The following is an 18,477-nucleotide window of genomic DNA, read 5'->3' as shown; positions in this document are numbered from 1 at the left end:
ATAAATAAAATCTTAAAAAAAAAAGTAAACCAATTCCTTGCTTAATTTATGTTTCAGTAAAATGATCAACCTTTCAGTTCCTGATACAATTGATGAAAGAGCAATCAACAAGAAGAAACTGACACCCTTCATCATTCAGGTACGCATTGATCTCCCTGCCCTCTTCTGGGAAACTGCCTTGTGAGGGTCTATTCTGTAGACCATCAGTTCTGCCCTTCGTATCTTCCCATTTAGTTCCTATAATAACTCTTGAGTTTAGGACTATTATCCAAATTTGACAGGAGAGCTGGGACTCAGAAAGGCTCCGGAGCTTGCCCAGGGTTAACACTGGAACTGAAATTCAAATCCAGGTCTAACTCCAAAGCCCTGTATTCTCCTCATTACACACTGTGTTCAAGCATGCAGAAATAAGCAAAAATATTTAAGCTTTTAATTAATTAGCATGCTTAAGCAATGGAGCATTTTTCTTTTCCATCAAGTGAGTATTATACTCTGAGATAGCAAAATTCCCTCGGGCAAGAGCACCTCTTGGGATGTGGAGAATTCAACTTCTAGAACTTTTTCAGGTGCATGGAATAGACCTCTCATTTAGGCATTTTTAGAAATACAACGACTCAGGCGCCTGAGTGGCTCAGTCGGTTAAGCATCTGCCTTCAGCTCAGGTCATGATCCCGGGGTCCTGGGATCGAGTCCCACATCAGGCTCCCTGCTCAGTGGGGAGTCTGCTTCTTCCTTTCCCTCTGCTGGTCTCTCTCTCTCTGTCAAATAAATAAATAATCTCTAAAAAAAATAGAAATACAATGACTCTTGGGGCACCCAGCTGGCTCGGTTGGTAGAAGGTGCAACTCTTGATCTCGGGGTTATAAATTTGAGTCCCACGTCGGGTGTAGAGATTGCTTAAAAATAAAATCTTTAAGAAGAAAAAAAGAAATACGACCTTTAACCCGCATGGATATCCTGACTCTAGTCACTCAGCCTTTTCCTTTTGTGACAACGTCTGTGTACTTCAAAAGAGACCAAATAAAAATACCAAGTTAACTTCCCACGGAATTCTGGAAAAGACAGTAACAATAATAAGGCTGAGATTTGTTTAACACCAAAGTCTGGAGTTTGTTGCCTGGAATTTGTTTTCTGTGGATCATATGTGACTGAAATTAATTTCCTCGTTGAGCATGATTTTCAGTAAAGGGAGTAGACTCCCTAAAAACTGGAAAGGTCAAGAAGCAAATGTGTACATTGGCTGTCTTGCAGGAAAACTTAAACTTGGCACTGAACTCTGCTTCCGCCATTGGGTGTCACGTTGTGAACATCGGTGCAGAGGATTTGCGGGCTGGGAAACCGCATCTGGTTCTGGGACTGCTTTGGCAGATCATTAAGATTGGTTTGTTCGCCGACATTGAATTAAGCAGGAATGAAGGTAATGGAACACAGTCATTATTTTGAAAGCTGTTTATTGGGTATTTTTTCCTGGTCACACAGACTGTCGTGCTTTCACTTAATTGTGGTGATTAGATGATAACTAGAATTAACAGAAGGTAATGCTATAGTGTTGTTCTGGAAAGCAGTCTAATTACAACTTTTCTTCTTTAGTAGTAATTCACATTTGCCTGGTGCTTTAGAATTCATTTTATAATAAAGACACAAAAGCGCAGAGTTTAAGGAACATTCCCAAGGTCCCCAGGCTGGGTATCTTTTCTTTTCTGATCTGCCTGCACAACTGCCGCCCCATCTTCACCCCCAGACTGAGACCTCTTCAAACTAGTCTACCCCACCCTTGATGGTCACGTATTTCCTGAACTTTTTACAGCATGGGGTTTCACCTCACACCATGGATTTGTAGGATGTATAAGCACGCACAATATAATTGTCATGTGTCCTGGGCAATACTACATGATCCTCTTCCTGCAAAGCTTAAAACATTAAACACCACTCCAGATAATCTTACTTTATTCCAGAAATCGCTCTCTCAACCCTAGTTACTTCTGGGGAATATGTATTTGGGGTTCTCAGTCTTTTCAAGGCCCCAGAATGTCTGTCGACGGTCTTATTTTGCACATCGATCCATGAAAGACTTTTTTGCACTTTTGAGACTGTTACACTTGCTCTTTCAATCCACTCAGAGGTACCTATATTTGAACAAAGACAATTACTCTCGTTGCTGGCCTTCTGCACAGTGGTGTTTGTCTTGTTAAAGAAGTTGAAGTCCGTTCAGAAAGGCAAAGGGAACAGCAAAATAAAATCACATTGGCTTACATAGTAAATCAAATGACTTTTCTTTGACAAGGTCTCAGGTGCATAGATAGATATCAGGCTGTTTAGTCCTCCCTAGCCTTTGACGCGGTGGAGATGGGCAGCCAAAGGAGGGTCTTGGACAAGTGACCTGCTGCTCCTGCCCTGGCTTAAATCCCTCAGCGTCAGAATGACGTGGCGTGAAGCAGAGTCTGTGAAAGATGAAATTTGCCTGATAAAGGTAAATTAAAATTCTCTTCAGAAATCAGGCAGTTTCATGGGGCGCCTGGGTGACTCAGTCGGTTAAGCATCTGCCTTTGGCTCAGGTCATGATCTCGGGGTCCTGGGATCGAGCCCCACATCGGGCTCCCTGCTCAGCGGGGAGTCTGCTTCTCCCTCCCCCTCTATCTCTGTGCTCTCTCGCTCACTCTCTCTCTCTCTCAAATAAATAAAATCTTTAAACAAAAAGAAATCAGGCAGTTTCAGTCTTCTTGTTCAAGCTAAACCTCCTTTTATTTCATGGGAGGTAATTTTTGCATTAGGACTACACAACTTACTCCTAAAACAATGCCAAAATTTAGACTGTTCTCTATGCAGACACCCTCTGCTTCTACCTACTCCCTATAGGGAATATTTACCAGAAACCCTTGGCTTCTTCTATACATTCAATTCAACAACAGAAAATAACAGCAGCTTTTACATGTTAGGTGCTGTAGAAAACGTAAAGTTAAATTATATCCCTTTAAAATTAGATTTAACCCGGGGCACCTGGCCGACTCAGTTGGTGGAATGTGCAACACTTGATCTCAGGGTTGTGAGTTTGAACCCCACGTTGGGTGCAGAGATTACTTTAAAAAATAAAAATATTTTTAAAAACAGATTTAACCCTTTGAGAGTCAAATAATTACACTTAAATATAAATACCATAGTGTTTTGGGGTGCCTGGGTGGCTCAGTCTGTTGAGTGTCCAACTCTTGATTTTGGCTTAGGTTCATGATCTCAGGGTTGTGGGATTGAGCCCCGAGGTGAGCTTTGTGGAGAGTCTGCGCCTCCCTCCCTCTCTGCTCCCCCCCCACCGCGCTCACAGTCTCTCAAATAAATAAAATCTTTAAAAAAAAAAAAAAAGGACAATTTAGGTAAACATATGACATAACAAAATGTTTTAAAAGCTGTACCTTATTGCCATTTGGAGCATGAAGACTAATAAAATAAATGATGTATTTGCTATATATTCTCATAACAGTGTCTATCTGGATCATCATATAATTGTCTACTAATATATTATCTTTTATTAGACTATCAGTACCTAAAAATGAGGAACTAGGTCAGACCAGTCATTGCACCTCTGTTACCTAACACAGTGTCCAAAGACCGAATGAACTTGTAATGACCAAAAATCAAAAAATAATAATAAATAAATAAATAATGAACTTGTAATGACCATTGTCATATAATATATTGGTTGTGGGGTGGTGGTTGTTTTTTTTTCCCTTATAGCCTTGGCCGCCTTACTTCGAGATGGTGAGACTTTGGAGGAGCTTATGAAATTGTCTCCAGAAGAGCTTCTGCTCAGATGGGCAAACTTTCACTTGGAAAACTCGGGCTGGCAAAAAATCAACAACTTTAGTGCTGACATCAAGGTAACTGCAAAGAACCATCACGCCTTTGGAGGATATGATGTCTTGGGGGACTTCCTCCCAGTTAGAGGGAAAAATCCTGCCAGGATATCGCCAGGCCTTGTTGGCCCTTGGCCCCGATGGTAGATTTTGGGAGAGCTGAAACCTAGTGAAGAGTACTAGCACTGAGTTTAACTTTCCTTCTGTGGGAAAGGGTCAAAGTATTATATAGTCCCGAGGCATTATTCTGCCGCCTGTTGAACATGGAGTATCAGAGGGTGGGCCATGACCATTCTCTTCCTAACTGCCTTTCCCAGACCTCAGGGTACCTGTTAATAAATCCTGGAAGAGAGAGAAAGGGCCCCAGAATTCTCCTTCCCCTTTCTTATTTGGCTTCTTTCTATCATGTGCTCCCACCTGTAGACATTGAGTTTATGAGGGTAGTGATGAACTCTTACATAAGGCTGTGTCTCGTACCTCAGCCCCTGCCCTAGGGCCCTCCGACCAAAGCCCGCCTCCAACCACAAGACCCGCCACATAAAAGACCTACAAATATTTCTTGTGTTACATTTGGCGTTTGCTGCTCAAAGGCAGTAAGGAAAAAACTAGAAGAGGAAGGAGACATTGGTAGCTTCCCAGAGAGAGAGGGCCAAAATCACCACAGCAAAAAAGTTCTCATTCATTGACTCGACTCTCTCCCAAATCCAAGTGTTTGGGACACAGGGAACACATTCAAGGATCTTCACCAGATGTCACTGACCCACAGGGCTATGAAAACGATAGGCTGTGATCCTATCAATGTGCTCAGCGGGGAGAGGAAGTCGTGCGATATTTGCATTACTGATTTCACCAGGGAAAATTAAGGATAGCTTCCAAATTATAAGACCAGCAGGCCTCCCACCCCTTCTTTTAACTTACACAAGATGTTTGGCCAGGTGTATTTTTGCTTTATGCACGAGATGTGTTCCTGAAAACCACTCTTAAATGGATTTTCTGTTCTGGGACCTCTTTGAAATGTACAAGAGGAAATAGTGCTTAAAAATGGAGCCTGCCTTGAATCTTTTCAAAAAGCAAATGATTGTTCAGTAATGTGAAAAAAGGCTTCCAATTTATCCGTACTTCAAGTGTAATTTTCACCTGTAAAGCCCTTTCCAGGGTCGAAAGACACTGCTGGGTCTGCTCTTTTCCCATTCTTCTCAAGGGCATAGGATTCGATTATGAGCTGTTCATGCACCATTAGGAAGAAATTGTAAGCAAAAGCGCCTTCACGACAGTAATGCCCTCTTACAGGGAGGCAAATCCTGCGCCTGCTAATGGTGGGATCTGGGTTTGCAGTTCATGAATGGCTCTGAAGTAGATTTCACTCCCCTGATTTTCCCCACTGTTAGAATCATTTCTGGCATTCTGTATCCAACTCGCTTAGGTGGCTCATTTAAGATGCAGCTCCCAGAGATTTGTATTTGGTAGGTCTGGGGTTGGACCCAGTTAATCTATATCTTGAATGGCTTCCCCCAGGGGGTTAAGATGCACATAATCTACAGAGTTTACTAGGAGAAACGTTCCTTTATAAGCCTGTCTGGACTGTCAAGGCTCAGCAATAGAAACTGATCACCGCTGGGAAGGTCATCTTCCAATAGAGCAGGATTAAGGAGTCTTGACTCCAGGTTCAGTCCCCTAAAGGCAGAAGTTTACTTGACATGTGTGTTGAAGACGGTCATTAAGGGTTTGCCCTGGTACAGTGGTTCTCAATTTGTATTTTGTGGAGGGTCCACACAGCCTGATTTCACCTAGCCTACCCCCATATGAGCAGCGCCACTTTTTGTTACTGGGATTCCAAGTAAAACCATTCAAACAATGAATGAGTTCAGGAGCTTAAAACAAAAAGAAAATCTTCAGGGAGCGCCTGGGTGGTTCAGTCAGTGAAGCGTCCGATTCTTGATCTCAGCTCAGGTCTTGATCTCAGGGTCATGAGTTCAAGCCCTGCGTTGGGCTCCATGCTGGGTGTGGAGCCTACTTAAAAAAATATCTTATTTGGTTAACTATATTCAGGTCATACAGGGTTAAACATTATTTCACCAACTCAAGAGTCACTCATTTAAAAAATGTTATTTAAATTTACAATTAAATACATCTTTAACATAGCTAATCTCTTCTCCATAGGTTATGGTATATATTGTGTTTTGTAATGATGTAACCTGTCTATTTTCTCTTTCCCTATGCTTCCTGGATTTCTGCTCCTACTTTCTTTTCTTGCTCGTTTTATCTACCAAGCTTATTGACTTCAGTAATTCAGTGAAGGTACAGAACTAGTTAATGTGTTTACTAGCATTATTGTATTGGTAATGTTAATCAGTTGTAAAGTCATGATAAAATCCAGTTATCCATATTCAAGGCAGACATTAGGCCAGATAGATGGACTTTTCTGGGGGAAAGATCTGTTAGATTAGAAGACAGAGATTTGTGCCATATATTCTCACAAAATCCAGTGCAAATATCCTTCCAAACATGGGACAATGGGATCCATTCATTCTTTGTAGATGTGATCTCACTGAGATTTTCAATTCATTTGTAGGATTCCAAAGCCTATTTCCATCTTCTCAATCAAATTGCACCAAAAGGACAGAAGGAAGGTGAACCACGGATAGATATTAACATGTCAGGTTTCAATGTAAGTATAGGTGTTCATTTGAATTCTACAGTCTTACAAAATGATTGTCAATTTCTTCTAAATAATAAGAATTTTTATAATTGCTTGTAATGGTGTTAAAAATTTTTTGAGCATTATTTTATAATTTATTGCTGTGGGTATAATTCAAAGGCAGAAAGAGTAGCTTTGGTGGAGTTTGATAGTTTATTAATGGGATCCATAATGATGGTGCTATTGGTTTATATTGATTGCATAAAATATTCAAAGCAAGGGTGGGGAAATAAGTGCTAGAAACTAACCTTTTCCAAGTGTTTGGATTATAATCACAGTGAGAGATGTAATGACAAGCTATTCATATACGCATCTGTAATATTCCTGTGTTGAGAGTAACATGAATATGTTTACAAACTGCGGATCCCTGAAATCCAGCTTGGGGACTCACTTGTGGACCATATTCCCTGGTTACATCACTCAGTTGTTCAGTGACCTTCCCCAAATTGGATCTCACTTTACTCATCCATAAAGGAAGAAGTTAGGCTAGACGATTTCGTCTCAAGTTTCTAGGATCCCCTGGTGCGTTCTTTGTACCCATCAGATGTAGAATGACTTGTACTAATTTAGAGAATCCGTATTTCTAACCTACTAGGCGGTAGGATCGAGTAGATAATACGGGCTAAACCACTTACCCTGCCCTTATCAGAACTGAATTTGTAACTGACTCGTGCATTTATATTGCTGTCTGTATGTTGGACGTGAGACTCTGGTTCAGATGACTTGGTATGGATAAGGAGCTGTGCTGTGCGCTGGGGAGCTGTCTGGGCAGGCTCGCCCGGTGACTGTATGCATGCGTAAATGGCGCCAGTACACTAACTGATTCTGATTTCCAGACAGTTCTCCATTCAGTCTTCCCTGGTTGATCGTCAAACACTCCTCTGTCTCTTCCCTCCCCAGAATCCTTCAAGGATTCCCCATTGACTCTAGACTTTAGTCTGACGTGTTCTGCTTAGCATTTAAGGCCCTCCACAGTCTTGCTCCAGGTCGGCTAGCGAGTACTCTTTCCCATTAGTCTCTACCCGCACCCCCTCACCCCTGCCCCCAGTACTCATTTTACCTCTGAGCCTTTGCTCACACTTTTCCCTTGTTGGTCAGTGTCCTTCTTCATCTTTTTCAGCCTTATTACCTTCTTTAGGGCCTAATTGACTGATGATTGGGTTTTTTTTATATCCATTATCACATCAGGTTTTCTCATGACCCTTTGTAATGCCTTCCAGCCCCCATCCCAGGCAACCACTCATTTGCTTTCTTTCACTTTATATTAGTTTGAATTTTTATGAGTTTTATATAATGGGCCCCTACAGTATGTATCCCCCTTTTTTTTTTTTTTTGGTCTAGCTTCTTTAACTCAGCATAGTATTTTGAGATTCATTCATGTTGTCACATGTATCATAAATGCATTCCTTGTTTATTCCTGAATTATATGCTGGTGAATGGAGATACCACAAATTTGTTTACACATGCACTTGCTGATGAGCATTTGGATTGTTTCCAGTTTGGGGCTATTACAAATATAGCTGCTATTGAGCATTCATATAGAACTCTTTGTATAAAGATATGCATTCATTTCTCTTTGGTAAATACCTAGGAATGAAATGGCTGAGTAATTGGGTATGTCTATGTTTGACTTTTTTAGGAAGCGGCCAATTCGTTTTCCAAACTGGTTGTACCATTTTACATTGCTACCGGCAGTTCATCCACACCCTCACTGACACTTTAGTGTGGTTAGTCCTTTTAACTTGAATCATTCTAACCGGTGCCGAATGATCTGTCATTGTGGTTTTAATTTGTATTTCCCTAATGACATATGATGTTGAACATTTTTAATGTGGTTATTTGCCATCTATGTATTGTCATGTTCAAACATTTTGCCCATTTTTAATTGCATTGTTTGTTTTCTTATTAGCAAGTTTTGAGTGTTTTTATGTATTTTGGAGATAAGTCCTTGATTGGATATGTGATTTGCAAATATTTTCTCTCAATGTTTTTCAAAGAACAGACGTTCGTAATTTTGGCAAAGTCAGATTTAGTCATTTTTTCTTTTATGGATCATGCTTTTGATGTTGTATCTAAGAAATTTTAGCCTAACACAAGGTCACAAATATTTCTTCCTATGTGTTCTCCTAGAGGTTTTATAGTTTGAGGTTTTACATTTAGAAATATATGTTTGGGGTTAACTTTGAATATGGTGGGAAGTGGGGCTGGAGTTATTTTTGCATATATGTTTTTTTATTTGATTATTTTTTATTTCACTATTGTCTATTTGACTATTAAAATTTTTTTTTTGTTTCTGTCTACTCTAAAGCTTCCTCCTATTCCAATATTATCAATGCTTCATTAGGAATGCCAAGATGATCAATAAAGGATCTTAAAATAATTTGGTAAATAGCATACAGCAAACAACATTAAAGTAATAACTGACAGGTTACAAGAAATAAAATAGGCTCCATGAGAGGAACTCACTATGTTCAGAGAGAACCCTGAAGAAAGGTTGAATCCCACTCAATTGCCCATCTGCTGGTGGTTACTGATTGTTTTGCAGAAGGTAACAAACTAAATACACATTGTTCTGGAGTCCTGTATAATCAAGGCACCTCACTGGAGGTTAAAAAAACTAAGGATAGCATCACCCATTGAAGACAAAGTTAAGACTATCAAATTACACATTCTGGGCAGCTTTAGAAAAGTAACATTCCTCAGGTTTCATTTCTCTTAATCTCTTCTTTTCCCACCAGATTGTAAAACCCTTTCTCCCATGACACTTCCACAGAAGTGTTCACGTTTGCCCTGGGGCAAAACTGTAGTGTGTCCATGTAGGAAGTGCCCAGAGTGCCACTCTGTTCCTTTTCAAGTGTAGGTCACTAGAAACAGAAGATCCAAAAGCACCCGTTCCTCCCGCGGCTCCAGGTTTTTCACTTGTAGCCTTGGGATGTGGGAATAGTGAGTGCCTGAGAAACTGTATTTTTGACATCAGGCTGAAATGATTGGATAACTTAAATTCTTCACCAAACCCTGTGTTAATCCAGAGTTGGGCATTCATCTTGGGGGCGGGGGGGCGGGTAACAAGTTAGGAGTCATGGGAATAAGTTGGAAGTAAGTATTCTTTACAGAAATGAGCAACTCTGCTTCTTCCTGGGTGGAAAAGTTAAGTCAAATAAACCGTAACAACAGAAAAAAATCCTTGCAGAGGAAAACTACAATTTGAAATACGCAATTTAAACCTGAAATTAAATTATTGGAAACTGCTATTCTTGATGATTATTTTTTAAATATTTTCTCATGATTTCTCTATCTTTTTCAGTCTTATGCCTTCTTTAGGGCCCACTTGAAAAATCTCAACAGTTTTAGCTTTTTTCTGGAGTTTTCGCAGGGGAGATGTAATCCCATTTGAAGTAAATGTACTGTCCTCAAATAAATGATCTGGTGCCACCTAGCGTGCTTTTTAGGTACTGCATGCAAATACGGCCAACTTTTTCTGCTGTTGTATTCAAAACAATTTTATAATAAGTACCATATGTTGGCTAAGAGAAAGTAGAATTGTATATCCAGCCTATCATTGTAGGGGAACATGTCTGTATTTTTAGTATAGCCTCTTAAAAGATGCCTTCTTATTTTACTTCAACAGGAAACAGATGATTTGAAGAGAGCTGAGAGTATGCTTCAACAAGCAGACAAGTTGGGTTGCAGACAGTTTGTCACCCCTGCTGATGTCGTCAGTGGAAACCCCAAACTGAACTTAGCCTTTGTGGCTAACCTGTTTAATAAATACCCGGCACTAACCAAGCCCGAGAACCAGGATATTGACTGGACTCTGTTGGAAGGTAATTGAAGTTTTCTCACGTTCTAATGTGCGAGACCACAGACCAGAAATACACAGGCCATGATGATTCCAGGATCTTGGCTTAATAAGTTTCCTTCTCCACTTTCCCTTAGCAAATCTCTGCTGGAAGTAGACCCGAGGGCTGAGTAAAAAGTGGCAGCTGATAGAAAAGGGTGATACTGGGAAACTTGTAGTCAAGGATCACCTAGCTTAAGGCCACTTAGTAAACCATTGTTTTATTTTAATATTTTAGAAATAGATCATCTTTTAAACCCCTCACCAGAAAAAGGTATATATGCATTAAATTTGACCTATCAGTTTACAGTATTATTTCATTCTTCCACAGTCAGACTAACCAGACAGCACTAGCCCCAGTTCCTTTTCTACTCAAAAAATCATAATAGGGGGCGCCTGGCCGGCTCAGTCAGTAGAGCGTGCGACTCTTGATCTGAGGGTCATGAGTTAGAGCCCCATGCTGGGTGTGGCGATTACTTAAAAATAAAATCTTTAAAATGATAATAATAACGAAAATGACAATTACTTAAGTTTGGGGAAGGCAGAGTTTACCTTTTCCAGATTATATATGCATGAAGTATAAGATTCAAATATAAACAAATGTAATAGTCATTCCTTGTCCATCCACTGGCAGGACTATAAAATCTTTACATTTTATGCTTTTCAAGTTTCACAGAACTTGTTGCTGTGATATAGGCAGGTGAAAGGAGTGCTCGTGTGTAGCTTAGAATTTACAAATGTGTAGAGGGAAGGTGTAAATTCATGAGTATAGAGGGTTCATATGACCACCCCCCAAATTTTTTTGATTTCCCCCCCCAATTTTTTTAACGTAAAACTGATCACATCAGTTACTTTTGAGGTATGGGGACTTGGGGAGATATTGGGGAAGCCCTAGAAGGGGGTGGAGATTATAAAAAATTCATAAACCTCTAAATTGTTTGACTGATTATAAAGTTGTATTCTTCAATTGTAAAATAAATTCAACAAATTTTTTTAAAGAAGGCTGTACCTAGAGGGAATGTATTTAGAGAGAATGGAGATTCATATTGGAGAAAACCTCTAGGTTTGTACAGAGGAAATGAAATAATCCTAACTATGAATTGATATGATATGCACATATACAAGGTGTTTAATTAATATATACATTTTGTGAATATTCTTATTAGGAGAAACTCGTGAAGAAAGAACCTTCCGTAACTGGATGAATTCTCTTGGTGTTAATCCCCATGTAAACCATCTCTATGCGTAAGCCTTTGTACTGTTATTATCTGTTGGGAACATCATGAATGGATGCCACAGAAAGAATTACAGCTCTAAACATTTTCTAGATGTTCGTTTACACTGGCTACTTAGATCAGAAGATGTTGAATGGTGACATCCATTATCATTTTCCGAATACACAGAAGCCCAGATTCTTTCTTTACATGGTCATTAAATGAAAGAGTGTATGAATGTCTTTCTAACACCCTATGGAATAGCCTTTATATTTTGAAACAGAGACCAGGGAATGCCTTAAGTACACCATCCATGATGTCTTGAGGCCTTTGTACTCACTGTTCTCTCAGCCTGGAATGTTCTTTTCTGGCTCAAATGCCTTATTCCCTTACTATATTCAAGCTACTGATTCAGGCCCTGACCACCACCTAACACTCCGTAACCCTAACCCTGGTTCTTTTCATTTTCAGAGCAGTTATCTATACCCCCAAATCAAATTATCTATTGATCCATATACTTGTTTATTCTCTCTCTCTCTCTCTCTCTCTCTCTCTCTCTCTCTCTCTCTCTCTCTCTCTCTCCCCCCCTCTCCGAGTCTAGTGTAAGGCCAGGGATTTTCATTCTATGTGCCCAGCTTCTAGAATAGTACCTTGCAAACCAGAAGCTCGCGATAAGTATTTTAAGTGAACGGGATAGTGTTAGCTCTATTTTTTAGGACAGATTGATAGAAAATATGAGCCTTGGGTATTATCTGTGGTTTTATATGTTTTAGTTGCCAGTGTACTGTTATTGTTTTTAAGGAAACAAAGGCCCAGCTGTCTAAAAACACTGATTAAATTATTTTTAAATCTTTAGTGACCTGCAGGATGCCCTGGTAATCTTACAGTTGTATGAACGAATTAAAGTTCCTGTTGACTGGAGTAAGGTTAATAAACCTCCATACCCGAAACTTGGAGCCAACATGAAAAAGGTAGGTCATTAGGTTGCTGTATACATTTCTTACAGGCTATTTTTATTCTGTTTGTTTCTTTTGTTTGGAAAACTCTTGCATCTGAGCTTCTTGAGAACAGGAACCGTGTCTTAACTTATTTTGTTGTGCTAAGTGCCCAGCATCGTGCATGCATACTCACATGTGTATCCAGATAAAGCAGATGAAAAATCCTCAACCATTTGCTTTTTGTGGGTTTACAGCTAGAAAACTGCAACTATGCTGTTGAACTGGGGAAGCATCCTGCCAAATTCTCCCTGGTTGGTATCGGAGGGCAAGACCTGAACGATGGAAACCAGACTCTGACTTTAGCTTTAGTCTGGCAGCTGATGAGAAGGTATGGTACCCAGTTTTCGCTCTTAAGCTCCACTGTCCTAGCGGTCTGTGATCCAGCCCTTGTTATTTTCAGGTAGACGTGTCAATGACTACGCCCTGGAAACTTTTGTATTTAGATTCTAAAGTGAGCTTAGGTAATGAATAGATGCAAAAATTCTGAACAGCCCATGTATCCTTTTGAAAAAGACCTCTTAACTAGAATGCTGACACGCATCCATTATAACCGAGTACCAGCCAAAACAGCTTCTTTTAGGTCATTGCCACTGTCAGACTAGTACAAAAGGTGCATTTTTTTTTTTCTCATGAAGTAGATTGGGACCTTTTCTTCCACTTCTCCTTCTAGATATACCCTCAATGTTCTGGAAGACCTCGGAGACGGGCAGAAAGCTAATGATGACATCATTGTCAGCTGGGTGAACAGAACATTGAGTGAAGCTGGAAAATCAACTTCCATTCAGAGTTTTAAGGTAAGATTTGCGCACATTTGATGATTAAACATGATGTGTGCCAGAAAGGATCAATAATTTAGAAGGCCAGCCTTCGGTTGGTTTGTCAGTGATTTAATGTTGTGCTGCTGGCAAGATTCTCTTCAGCCGCTGGGCCTGGTGTGTGGTGACTTGAGAGAAGTAATCACATGTTAATTTGTACAAACCTGAAACTCTTGGATTTATTGTCCTTTGACACTAGGACAAGACGATCAGCTCCAGTTTGGCAGTTGTGGACTTAATTGACGCCATCCAGCCGGGCTGCATAAACTATGACCTTGTTAAGAGTGGCAATCTGACAGAAGACGATAAGCACAATAATGCCAAGTAAGAGACACTGACCATAATGATGATTAATACCCACTCTACATTCTCGCTCAGGTTTGGCCACTTTACGGATGGTGTCACCTGAGAGGCGCCTAGGGGGCTCAGTCGGTTAAGCATCTGCCTTTGGCTCACATCACGATCCCAGGAGATCCCAGAGTCCTGGGATCGAGCCCCGTGTTGGGCTCCCTGCTTAGCGGGGAGTCTGCTTCTCCCTCTGGCTCGTGCTCTCTCTCATTCACTCTCCCTCTCAAACAAATAAAATTTAAAAATCTTAAAAAAAAAAAAAAAAAAAAAGACTGGTGTCACCGGAGGGAAACCACTTGGAGCCTCAGATTCCTCATTAGTACATATGGGAGCAATAATACTTACCTTAGAGATTTTGAAATGAATACAAGATATAAGATCCTAGCACTGTGCCTGACATCATAGACGCTCAGTCAGTGGTTGCTCCAGGGAATTACCAAAATGATAGAGTTGATGTTCATCTTACAACAAGGAGAAAATGGGCTAAGAATATTTGTGCCATAGATAAAGAATATTCTTCTGTCTTACTCTTTTTTGAAACATGTTATTTACGGATGTCTTTTTTCACTATGCACAGATTGCCTTTACTACATATGTTGAGTTAATTATCTTGGTCCCTAAATGAGCAGGATGCTTAGGCCTCCACTGAAACTGTGCCTTGAAAGTTTTGTGGGGTGGCGGGTGGCTCAGTCGGTGAAGTGTCTGCCTTTGGCTGAGGTCATGGTCTTGAGATTGAGCCCCAAGTTGGGCTTCCTGCTCAGTGGGGAGTCTGCTTCTCCCTCTGCTCCTCCCCCTGCTTGTGCTCTCTCTCTCAAATAAATAAAATCTTTTTTAAAAAAGAAAGTAAGTTTTTTGCATTTCAGCAATATTGCGAAGGGCTTTTCCACCTGTCACTTCCCTTCTTCCCCAAAGACCTAGACTGTGACCTGGTTTTGCAGGCAGCCCATGAAAGCTTGACTAGCATACACTGGAAATCAGCCCACTGAAAACCTTCCTTTTTCAGAAACGATCATCTTTAAAGATTTGTGTTACAAAACCCCTAGAAACGTCTCCTGTATTAAGTGAAGGGCGCTCCTGCAGATTTCCCTAGCTGGACACATCCGTTCTTTCTTCCCTTACTTTGTGTACCCTTTCCATTCCTTGCTCTGACCACTCTGTCCCCACACCTTGTAGACTCTACCCACCCCACCCCACCCCACCCCCACCTTGACTGTATGGAAGAATTCACTGCATCTCCCAGAGCAGCTTGGATTTGAATAGATGACATAGTCTTCCGTCCCCTATCTCTAGGATCACACGAGAGCATCTGTTATCCCGTCAACATGCTCAATGAAAATATCAACATCGATCGTACAGCCGATCTGGATAATTATATATATTTTTTTCTCATCTTCAGTATCACGTCGGTGTTCCAAAATTAATTCTCATTGCAGAAAAGGGGTGAATAAAATCAGTCCCAAGCTGTAGGGCTGAAAAATCAGATGTCACTTAAGACTGACCTCAAAAACAAAACAGAAAACAAAAAGTAAAATCGTGCCGCTCTGAAGTTTCAATATGAATGTTTCACATCCCAGCCAAATGACTTTACAAGAGGAAAAGATGTCTCCTATCATGTCCTTGACTAACAAGAGGTTCATCTTGATTTTTGTTTCCTCCACCAATAGGTACGCCGTGTCAATGGCTAGAAGAATCGGAGCCAGGGTGTATGCTCTCCCCGAAGACCTTGTGGAAGTAAAGCCCAAGATGGTCATGACCGTGTTTGCGTGCTTGATGGGCAGGGGGATGAAGAGGGTGTAAAATAACCAATTCGAATAAAAACAACCTTGCTCCCAGGTGCATGATTAGCAGGTCAACTCTTTCCAGGGGAAGTGCTCATGGCTTAAGGAACTGATGGTCATTGAAAGGACTCAGAGTTTTGATGAACAAGACTCCTCATCATGAGAGCTCACAGGGGAAAGAGTTTTAATGGCAACAACTCCTCTTTCCCGTAGTCAAAGTTGGATTTGTCAGGCACCCCTGAAATGCGCTCATGGCCGAATCATTTACTCTCTCTCCTCCTAGATCGCTGCCCCTGACATTTCCCATTGCTGTATGTCGTTTCTGTGTATCTTTGCCCCCCCTTAGAATGTTCACCTCTTGGGACTTGCTTAGGTGATTGGATATGATTATTGTTAGACCATAATTTTGCGTTTCCATCCAGGATGCTAGTTCTTATTCGAGAACTGGGCTCAGAGGGTATCTGGATATGAGTATCCTTTGCTTATCTTTGTAGTACTGAACATTGGCAGAAGTAACTGGCTGTGCAGAATGTAATAGAAGCTTTTCGTATTCTTTTATTCTTAAAATCAGTATCTTTTTACAGTATTCTTTCTACGTGATCTTTTTTGTACATTTAAGAATATTTTGATTACATTAAATGAGACTGCTGATTTTGCTACTTTTTTTAAGGGGTCTTCAAGTAAGTAAAAACCATACATTGTAGGTAGAGGAAAAGTGTCCCTTGATTTTGCATCGACCCTCTCACACCCAAGTTGTAAACAGCTGACATACTTTGTCTTCAAACACTTGGTTCCATATATGCTTATTTGTTTTAAAAGCCTATATCATCAAACTCTCTCTTTAGATTTAAAATGCTGTTGAATATGACACTTTTGAGGAGAGAGTGTGCTCAGAATGTAGACAGGAGACGGTAGGCCAAGCATGCTAAGCGTACCATAAATTTTCTAATTTACCACCTAAAACAAGGAGACGTGGTCACTAAAAAATAAAAATATATATGTAGGACGTAATGTACTCTTGCTTTGTCAAGCTGTTTGCTATAGTTTCCAAGATCATAATGTTACTCTAACTCTGAAAAGTGATGTAATCTGGTAGCAATGTATTAGTTCAAATAAAGGCATTTACATAATAATCAGTCTACTCATGTTTCCACCCCTTCGTGGTTTGCCAGTCGTGTTTGCCAGATTTTTCCCCCCAATATTCTCCTTTTCTGGTGTACTGTACAAAATGATGTTTGTTCAATTTAAGCTCGTGGAGCTGAATTACAGGGTCTGAATGAAGGAGCGTCCCAGCGGGGTCAGAGGGTTTTCTCCAACTTACCATAATGGGGGATCCGTATAACCAGTGAGGGGAGATGGTTTCTGGCAGGCTTTCTTATCCTTCTCGCCCTCAACATTTTGGGGGTCGGCTAACTCTTGCTGGAGGGGGGAGGGGCTGTCCTGTGCATTGCAGAAGGTTTCGCTGGCCTCCCTGGCCTCTACCCCCGAGATGTCAGTAGTGCAGCCCCGGTGCATAGAACAAATACGTCTCCAGACAACATGGCCTGAGGTCCCGTGCGGGGCAAAATTATCCCCAGTTGACCACCAGTGGTTCATGGTACCATTTTAAGGCTTTGTGTGAGTGAGTAATAAGTAATCCGGTCCTTTGACAAACTGCATGGTTATGGTGTAAATAACTGTGTATTTATAGCTTGAGTAAGAAAGATTTTTCTGAGTATGATACAAACCCCGAAGACCTAAAATAGAAGAATAAGAAATTTGACAGTTCTGCTTTGGCAAAAAAAAAAAAACAAACCCACAACTATATAAATCAATACAATAAGCAAAGTCGAAATATAGATGGGCGGTTGGGGGGGGAGTTTAGTCCCATTGCCTTAGTCCATTTGGGCCGCTATAACAAAATACAGACTAGGTAGCCTATAAACAACACATTTTTTTTTTCACAGTTGTGCAATCTGGGAAGTCCAAGATCAAGGTGCCAGCAGATTGGCAGAGTGGTGAGGGCCCTCTTCCTGGTCCATAGAAGGCCATCTTGTAGCTATAACCTCACATGGAGGTAGGAGCAAGAGAGCTCTCTGGGGTCTCAGATGAGGGCACGAATCCCATTCACAAGGGCTCCAGTCTCATGACTTAAGGCCCCACCTCCTAATACCATCACATGAGAGATTAGACTGGGGGGAGACACAAACATTTGGTCTATAGTACCCATATGATAGGTTAATTTTCTTAATATAAAAACAGCTTTAATGAATAAATAAAAGGCAAGTCTTCTGCAAACATATACCAGAGTAACCGGTAAGGACAAACCTGTCTTCTGCTAAAGAAAAAATTCCGTTAGGGAAAGGGGCAGGGGGCCCTGGCTGGCTCAGTTGGTAGAGCCTGCGACTCTTGATCTCGTGGGTTGTGAGTTCGAGCCGCACTTTGGGTGTCAAGATTACTGAAAAATAAAATCTTAGAAAGAAAGAAAGAAAAACGGGCAAAGGAGTTGATTACCCAATTCAAAAAATTATATAATTGGCCAATGAACATAAAAAGGGAATGCTGATTCTCAAAAGTAAGGAGGGTTATGCCATTGAAACCAAGAACTGTTTTTTTTTTTTTTTAGTAGACTTTATTTTTAGAGCAGCTTTAGGTTCGAAGCAAAATTAAGTGAAAGGTACAGCGAGTTCGCAGGTACCACCTGCTGCCGACACACATGCATAGCCTCTCTGATCATCAACGCTTCCCCTGGAGCAGTGCATTTGTTAAAATTGATGAGCCTACGGACGCCTGGGTGGCTCCGTTGGTTAAGCTGCCTTCAGCTCAGGTCGTGATCCCCAGGTCCTGGGACCGAGTCCTACATCGGGCTTCCTGTTCCACGGGGAGTCTGCTTCTCCCTCCACCTCTGCCCCTTCCTCCTGCTCATGCTCTCTCTCTGGCTCTTAAATAAATAAATAATTTTTT

At 40.8% G+C, this 18,477-nt stretch overlaps 1 protein-coding gene across 3 annotated transcripts in view; it reads left to right on the top strand.

The window, feature by feature from the left end:
• PLS3 (plastin 3) overlaps positions 1–15,553 on the top strand; it is a 35,067-nt gene extending 19,514 nt beyond the window's left edge. For 2 of the 3 annotated variants that reach the window (XM_088028937.1, XM_028094091.2), the window contains exons 5-15: positions 58–139; positions 1,252–1,417; positions 3,727–3,869; positions 6,418–6,513; positions 10,172–10,367; positions 11,548–11,626; positions 12,452–12,566; positions 12,788–12,921; positions 13,264–13,387; positions 13,608–13,732; positions 15,421–15,553. In XM_088028937.1, the coding sequence (XP_087885063.1) occupies positions 58–139; positions 1,252–1,417; positions 3,727–3,869; positions 6,418–6,513; positions 10,172–10,367; positions 11,548–11,626; positions 12,452–12,566; positions 12,788–12,921; positions 13,264–13,387; positions 13,608–13,732; positions 15,421–15,553 (1,393 nt within the window). Of the gene's footprint in view, positions 1–57; positions 140–1,251; positions 1,418–3,726; positions 3,870–6,116; positions 6,144–6,417; positions 6,514–10,171; positions 10,368–11,547; positions 11,627–12,451; positions 12,567–12,787; positions 12,922–13,263; positions 13,388–13,607; positions 13,733–15,420 lie in introns of all 3 variants that reach the window. The other variant, XM_088028936.1, reaches the window with a different exon arrangement.
• The last annotated feature ends 2,924 nt before the right edge of the window (positions 15,554–18,477 follow it).

This window comes from Eumetopias jubatus, unplaced genomic scaffold (genome assembly GCF_037043125.1).
Source record: "Eumetopias jubatus isolate StellerSeaLion01/CBP00866 unplaced genomic scaffold, mEumJub1_p1.0 scaffold_11, whole genome shotgun sequence".
NCBI classification, from domain to species: Eukaryota; Metazoa; Chordata; class Mammalia; order Carnivora; family Otariidae; genus Eumetopias; species Eumetopias jubatus.
The sequence above is the reverse complement of the archived record's forward strand: the minus strand, read 5'-3'. Positions and strand labels throughout refer to the sequence as shown.